Source organism: Triticum aestivum, chromosome 2A, assembly GCF_018294505.1.
Source record: "Triticum aestivum cultivar Chinese Spring chromosome 2A, IWGSC CS RefSeq v2.1, whole genome shotgun sequence".
Classification (NCBI taxonomy): domain Eukaryota; kingdom Viridiplantae; phylum Streptophyta; class Magnoliopsida; order Poales; family Poaceae; genus Triticum; species Triticum aestivum.
The window spans coordinates 15,302,159-15,310,292 of record NC_057797.1 but is presented as its reverse complement, the minus strand read 5'-3'; the positions used below and the strand labels follow the sequence as shown (position 1 = coordinate 15,310,292).

Below are 8,134 nucleotides of genomic sequence, written 5' to 3'. Positions count from 1 at the left end.
AAGTAACACTGCCAATGAGTTCTGGTTGTCATGATACTTTCCATGCCTTTGCAATGGCATATTGCTAGATGTTGCTCTTTGCAATGACAGTGGCATAATTTTTCGAAACCAAAGTACAGCCAAATCTCAACTGAGAAACTACTCAGAAGGAATAGATTGTTGCTCGTATTTGTAAGATGATATTATACTAAAAACAGGATGAAAGAGCCAAAATATGCATATTTTCCGATTGGGAAAAAAGTGGCATGACACAAAGTCGTACACAAGTCACATGAGACGAAACTAACAAAGATCCGTTTTTCTGACAGACAAAAGGGACTGGGTGCATGATAGTAGATAATAACTTGAAAAAAAGAATCACAGATTTGTACCATGTAATAAAATTATACAGATATAATGACCATGAACAACAGATTGCTCAAGTAACGGAAATATCTTGTCTACGTTAAAGAGAACAGTTGAGAACATACATCTCCACCATATGGAAGCGCCAAAGCTGTGTGGGGCAAAGCTACTCCATCCTGCAAACAGTCAGGGCAGATCATACATTAATATGATGATATCTAAATTCCTTGGTGGTTTGAAAGAAATATAGAAGTACTATGGTTATTACCTCAACACAAACTACTTGTGTAACTTGAGCACCAATGTTGACCACACAAGCTGTCGACAAACCATTCCCAAATGCCGCAGCTAGAGCTTCCTAATTAAGTATTAACATAAGCAGAGTAAATAAGGAAGCTCAATTTTCTTCATGTTTCAATTTGTAAATCATCAAATACAAGAGCTTGGTTATATCTCTACAAGTCTATAGTCTGGAAAGGTATTCTAGACAAAAAAAAGCCTATAGTCTGGAAAGTGGATAATATTACCCAAAATGAAGGTATCAAGTTCTAGTTTCTCATTAGTAATATTACATTAAACTTAACTGTCATAGTACTATAGTATATTAGTAGAGATAAGCTAAAATTAGAAAAAGGCAACTAGCACGAAAACAACTCCAGAAATGGGCTAACTCCAAGTGTACAGCACACCAGATTAAAAACATGAAAGTTAAAATCCAGCCTTTAGGTGCAAAATATTAATATTGACCCAATAGCATGAAAGGTTTCATGAGTACCTGATTTAAGGTACCAAGCTGCTAACAAAATATGGACTGGTGTTAATCCAGAATAGTTGGCACCAGGCAAGCAGTGTCAAGCTGTAGCATGGCAATTTCTCTCTACTCTTATCTTGGCTGCATGCCCTCCATAATCCCCGTTCTAGATGAAAATACACCTTATGAAAAGAAACGGTGGTATTGACTAATAAACATACAGCTCCCTTTCGTCATATATATACAGAAAATTTTCACTCTTTTGAAATGAATAGTTTTGCTTCACCGCAAGTGGTTTTGACAATCGGACTCCCCTTGCCAGCATTATGTAGTTATGTAAAAAGAAAAAGAATATAAACATCAACCCATGAGTAAAATTACTTCATCACAGCAATTCCGTAAAGGTTACTGCATCATGCACTATGCCAGATCGCACTCCACTCGGGAAATACAACTTTAAAGTGGTTAGCATAGTACAATAGTCTCAGAATTGAGGAAATTATCCCAGCATCCATGGACTAAACTTACATAAATTATCGAAAGACGTTCCATTTTGGGATGAACGGTCCAATTACTTTGCTTAGCAATTGCAAATGGAGAAATAAATCTTGCATTCAAAACATAATAGAAAGTAATGCTAAATGGACGATTGGGGACGAACCTGATGTACCACTGCCGTGCTAAACCCCAAATCGCAAAGTACAATGGACAGCATCTCCTTCATTTCTGATGGATGGATATATATTTAAAAAATCACAATTAAAAAAATAAGAAAATCTTCCTTATGCAGTAGAACATGCACTTTGCACTGGAACTGTAGAAGGTGTTGAAAAAAGATAAAGCAAACAGTATGTACTCACGATTTCCTATATGAATCATCAATTCAAGGCTATTACACTAACGGGGTAATGGATCATGGATTTCATGGAAGAATCAATTGAAGAACTAATGGTGTAGATTTCTATCGTTGCTAAGAAAGTGTGTTCTGCCCAGCATTTGAAATTCTTGTCGAATGAACAGATTTAAGTTGTTAGAAGTTCAGAAAAAAGGAATTACACATAAACATCGGTATTGGCAGAAAACATGGGCATTGACAACTAGTCAAATGCTGGAATCTTGATCTTCACACACACAAGGTATTTCTGCATTTATTTTTTCCTGCGACTGTTGTTTAGTGCCATGTAATTTAGGGAAAATATAGTGAAAGGTATTCATTGCTGTTGTACATGTGGGATAACTACAGTGTTGATGTCCAAATTGACAGGTAAAGCAAAACGAGGTGATCTTTGTTCCACATCAGTGTAAACTTACCAAGCAGAAGGTGGCCAGATGACATGGATGAAGGAGAGGGACTTAAGAAGAAAGAGACAATATATTGGGATGATGAACTTTAGATGGGAGATTTAATTCTTCAATGCTTGATTAATAATGAATAGTGAATGCATGATATGCCTTTACTAGGGTGACAAACTTGATTTGAGACCAAATTTTTAACTGATCTCTACCTGCATGATATGCCTTTTCTTGGGCTCACAAACCTGATCTAAAACCTAATTAATGGATCTCTATCTCTAACCGAACTTATCTCTAAGGGCATATACAAAGGTAGAACAGCTGCTGACTCTTCAACCTTTCCAGGTCATCTTAAGTCAACACCAAAGACATCTTATGCAATGGGTTATCTCTGAAGCCATTTACACGAAGAGTCAATACTAAGGGACAATAACGTTCAGTGGTATTGGGGTCGACTCTTCGGCTTTCGCCTCTTTAGAGTCAGGGCTTTCGCCACTATAGAGCTTGAGTTTCCGTGAAGAGATAACTTTCCACTCTTCCTCCACGTCAGCGATAACGCCTGTGAGTGAAAAGTCAGCTACGGCTGTGTACATGCCCTAATGCATGGAATATATCTATAAGGAATAAAACCCAACTAATAAGGAGACTAATTACTTTTATTTCATCTTCTCAACTAATACTGCTCCAGCAGGGGGCATGTGAAGAGTATGCTGCTGCTACAGCCGTTCTACAGCACCGTGCCTGAGTTTCTTAGGTGCTTTTGACTTCGGAGTTGCCAAGATGACAATCAGACAGCCCTGGGATTGAACTTATGTACTTCAATATGATGATTTCTTTCAAAGCCTAATTTATTTACTTGCTAGAAATCAACAAATTTGACAAGGGTAATTTTGTACTAATGTATCTATAGTTTGTTGCCTTGGTCACCGTGCCCAAAAATATACACCTTAGATAAAGGAACGGAGGGAGTATATAGGTTTCAGAGATGAGGAAAGCTTGAGCAAATGTCAAGGATAAGGCAAGCGAACAAACTTAAAAACTAACTACCTAATTATTACTAAGGATATCCTGCTCCACCTGAGGATCATGCCACCAGCCCTAAAGGATACTCATCCTTGCGGCGGCACATGTGAGCAGCACTACATGACATACGTCTACATATCACAGATAGTATTACATGAAAAGAGAAATACCTCGGTTGTCAAATGTTTCCCCAAGAACAAGAATTGCAGAATATAGATGTCTGTCCTTTGGGTTGATATGCAACTTCTCCGTCAGCATCCAGTTCCAAATAGTGCGCAAATCTTCTAAAACCTGCAATAGCCAATATTTGCTTTTCCAAATCATCTACCATTATGATGCTATATATAAGGAAAAATGGTATGCACGCACATAGGTTTGGTAACCAGTTAGAAACACAGGGTTATCATGTGCGTCATCTCTTCTCCAACAATTTCTGCACCAGATACCATCAATTTCAACCAAGAAAAATAATCCAGCTGTGTTTTTAATGTAAATATTCTAATATGTAGGCCAGGGTTTCAACTCATGACCTAATTCTTAGTCTTTCTTTACGGTTCGTCACTGGCAGCAATCAAATGCAGTAAAATAAATAAACCATCAAGGCAAAGAATAACAGGTAATATGGAACAATTTTAGTTCTTAGCTTTGAACCCAAGCTCCACAGTGTTAGCATAAGGACTTCATGGTACAATTCCATTAAGCTAATATAGATACTCTAAAATATTAGACACAAGACTTTATATTTAAAACTTAATAACTGCCTTACCGGCAGAATAAACTGCTCAATTTTATGTTTTACCAGTGAAGTAGCTGCAAAATACAGTGTATGCAAGGTGCAGCGGGAGCTTTTTCATGAAGATCTGTTTAGGATTGGCTGATGGAACATTTGCGCGCAAACAAATAGGCAGAATTTCAACGTGTTCCTACTAATTGTTTCAGATGGAAGAGATTGGGTTAAAGCCTTCTTCAGTACATTTCTGTAGACCTCTCGCCTACTGTTTTCCATAAATTTCAGTAAATATTTGCAACTGGATTGACCAAAATCCTGGCACAAATCTGATTCAAAACTTTTTTTCCCTTGATAAACAATGCTGCAAATATCATTCCCCATACTGATTACAGTGGAGCCAAAACAATACACCCCTACTAGATATTCATAGAACTGACAGTGTAACAATGGAAAGTCTCAGCCAATGAACTCAAACTGAACTTCCCATTTGAAGGGCAAAGTTGTTTAATACTCCCTCCATTCCTTTATCTAAGGTGTATTATTTTCAGCACGGTGACCAAGGCACATAATTATGCACTAGTTAGGACAAAATTACCCTTCTCTAATTTGTAGATTAGCGGCAAGTAAATCATTTAGGCTAGGAAAGAAAGAGATACACACAATCGGGAGAGAGATAGTTTCATTTTCTTTCTCTACAATGAGAGATACATGCAATTAGGGGAGAGATACTTTCCTTTTTCTGGAGGGCCAAGATCGGAATTACGAGGAATTAGAACAAATGCACCTTACATTGTGGAATTTTATCAAAAAACAAATACACCTTATATAAAGGAACGGAGGGAGTACATACAAAGAGGGGCATTACCAGAGAGCGGCGTTTCGGTGCCCGGGTGCATCTGCACCCGGTCAAAAAAAATCGTAAAAAATTCAGAAAAATTCAAAAAATTCCAAAAAAAATTAGGGTGGTAGACAATTTGATGCGTGAGGTACGCTTCAATTTTCAAAACATTTGGACTTCTGTGCAGCTCTCAGCAAAAAAGACATATCAGACCAGAACAGTATATGAACAGTACACATTTTTACAGACCTCCGATTTGTCTTTTTTTCTGAGAGCTGCACAGAAGTCCAAATGTTTTGAAAATTGGAGCGTACCTCACGCATCAAATTTTCTACCACCCAATTTTTTTTTTGGAATTTTTTGAATTTTTCTAGTATTTATTTTGATTTTTTTCGTGAGCGCAGGTGCAGATGAGCTCGGGCTCAGATTCGAATTTTCGGGCATTACTATAAATAAATGATTCTTTAAGATGAGGATCATACGGAATATAGAGGCATACCTGATGTAATGAATAATTCTGAGAAATATTAAAATGGCCTCTCCTGATCGGGCGACCCAAATAGTATGGTGCAGAAGGAGGGATTTTCAAAGCATCCTCTCCAAATATCATTTCCTTATACTTGTTTTCTTCAGAGTTGGGCTTGTTACCATCATCGGATGTGCTTTGTGAAGGATCTTCATCGGCATCACTGTTTACTGACCTTTCTGGCCAATTTGAGGGGTCGTCAACATTTTGATATTATAAAATGCTCCGAAATATATGCCACTTTACTACAGTGCAGAAATGCTCTTTGAATCTACTGTTAATACTTAATAACCCAAAGAACTGAGCATAACTAAGTAATTCTGATTATAGGGGCAAGAAGTGACAAAATAATTCATGATATAACTCCAACTATTCCATTAAAAATGTAAAACTGTGTGATGCCCCATCGAACAATCTAAAGCAACTAGACAAAACATGGTGATTGATGAGATCTCATTCTGATGGATACATGTCATATGGAGACGGGACAAAAGAAGACTCCAAAGTGGAAAAGGGGGAGAATAGGAAGGTATTTCAGTAAAAGATCAGAAAGTACCAATTGACGTGGATGTTTTGATGCTTTTATCCATCACATCTGTCCATGTGAGTATACTATCATCTTTGTTTTGCTGTGAAGAAAGACCATCAAGACGTCCCATCTGAAGTGATCAATATAACCCCATCAGCAAACAGAGGCCATGATTTGACCTTTCTAAACAGAAGAAAATTGATGTAAAATCATATAATACATCTATATTGCACACATCAAACAGGCGTACTTGTTTCAATAAGGATTTGTAAGATTGCAAGAAATGGCAACAATTTCTGAACTTGGCAATAGGTAATTCAAACATAATTCTATAAATTTGGAAGAGAGTGGATGAGCTAATGAGTAGAAATTTAGAATATCCACATGTAAATGCCTGTCAAATATTTTAACCTTTCTTTTTAAGAATATGTATAAATGTTTGATAAAATCTCCCATATTTTCCTGGATGGAGGACCAGTGCAAGAGGTTAGGTTTACCACATAATGTAGTATGTTGAACTTATAAACTATAAGGACAACAAACTTCATAATAGTTTAAGCCCTAAATCCTAGGTAAACTCGGCTTGTAAGCCTCAATGCCACAAGCTTAAGCTATAGGGCAAACAAGTCCCGAAGTTCCCTTCCTCCCAATTCCTCCCAATTGCTGCTGTATGTCCCGTTGTGAACTGGATCATTATCAGAATATCATCATGATGCAGCGTACTGCAGATGAAATAATTTCGGCCTGAAAAAACATTTTTCACAATCTAAAAATAGGACTAATTTAGTGAGATGTGGCACATGGCCACTGTTTGGTAACTTGCTCTAAGTAGCTAGTTCTCCTTTAACTGCCCAAGTATAGGACTGCAACCAGATAAGACAGGCCAAAGAACTCTTAACTGCCCAAGTATAGGACTGCAACCAGATAAGACAGGCCAAACAACTCCTCGAGAAGCATAAGAATAACTATTGATAAATAATCAATGTGTAAGAAAAGATAAAAAAATTGCCCATACTCTAAACTAGTTGGACATTGCTATTCAAATTCAAGGCGACAAAACCTACATCTGGGGTGATACTTTTCCCAATTATAATATGAAAAAAAGCTTAAGCTGGGTGACAAAAGGTTACATATCCTACCGTCACAAAAAAAAACAAGTATGCAAAGTATTCATCACATAGACTGTACACGGTACCTTAGGAGGTAATGGTTGGTTCTCTGAAGGTGATACTTCACCCAAAAATGGGATTTTGAGCATTGAAGCAATCTGCAAGGGTCAGAGCCTGATTAGTTCGTGCCGCACACATGATCCAAAGGAACTGCGAGAAGTAGATTTTTACAATATCATACGCCCTCTCCCGCTCTGCGTTGTGCGTCGACCCAGCGCGACAGTTGAGCCTCTGCAAACCAAAACGACAGTCATACAGTGGAGATTACATCAATGACAATCCAATACAGGTACAGTAAGGGAGAACCACCGCTGCATCTGCATCACCTGGTCTCGCACCGACAGCTTCGGTGCATCGTTCTTGTGCCGGGCAATGCAGTGCGGTATATTGAACGGCACGTCCTGGCTAGCGAACCCCATGCGCACGTTCATAGAGCCTGCAAAAAGGAAGGGCCCTCAGTCAGCTGACAATGACCATGTCTCAGGCAAAAATTACCACCGTATAAGAAGACAACAATCCTGCTTCATCACCAGTTCTAGAACCTCAGCAGTAGTATATCGTACAAAATCAACCTTCTGATTCACATTATGTGTTTCACTGCGAGCTTGAGCTTCTCGAAATTAGCTCGAACTACACTACATTACACCCGATTTGGATTCCAGCAGGCGTGAATCGTCGGAACAAACAGGCGAAGGAAAATGCGCATCTAGAGGACGGGGGATTGGGGGATTTCCCTCCCGCGGGGCGGGGCGCACCTGGGTTGATGACGACGAGGTTGGAGCCGCGCTCGGCCAGGAGCTGCGACGGCACCACCGTCTTGAGGTAATCCTGCGAGCACAAGCGTGAGCAGCAACTCGCTAGGGTTTCCCGGGAGGGGTTTAGCCCGCGGCGCGAATCGGGCCCGCCGGATTCCGGATTCGCACCAGCCGG

General features: G+C 39.0%; 1 protein-coding gene across 1 annotated transcript in view; it reads right to left on the bottom strand.

Annotated features, from left to right (window-relative positions):
- LOC123187003 (actin-related protein 9) overlaps positions 1–8,134 on the bottom strand; it is a 17,892-nt gene that overhangs the window by 4,452 nt on the left and 5,306 nt on the right. The window contains exons 7-15 of the mRNA XM_044598746.1: positions 7,960–8,032; positions 7,531–7,640; positions 7,231–7,302; positions 6,063–6,165; positions 5,480–5,685; positions 3,583–3,703; positions 1,758–1,822; positions 614–703; positions 471–521 (exon numbers count right to left, since the gene is read on the bottom strand). Of these exons, the coding sequence (XP_044454681.1) occupies positions 471–521; positions 614–703; positions 1,758–1,822; positions 3,583–3,703; positions 5,480–5,685; positions 6,063–6,165; positions 7,231–7,302; positions 7,531–7,640; positions 7,960–8,032 (891 nt within the window). The remainder of the gene's footprint in view (positions 1–470; positions 522–613; positions 704–1,757; positions 1,823–3,582; positions 3,704–5,479; positions 5,686–6,062; positions 6,166–7,230; positions 7,303–7,530; positions 7,641–7,959; positions 8,033–8,134) is intronic.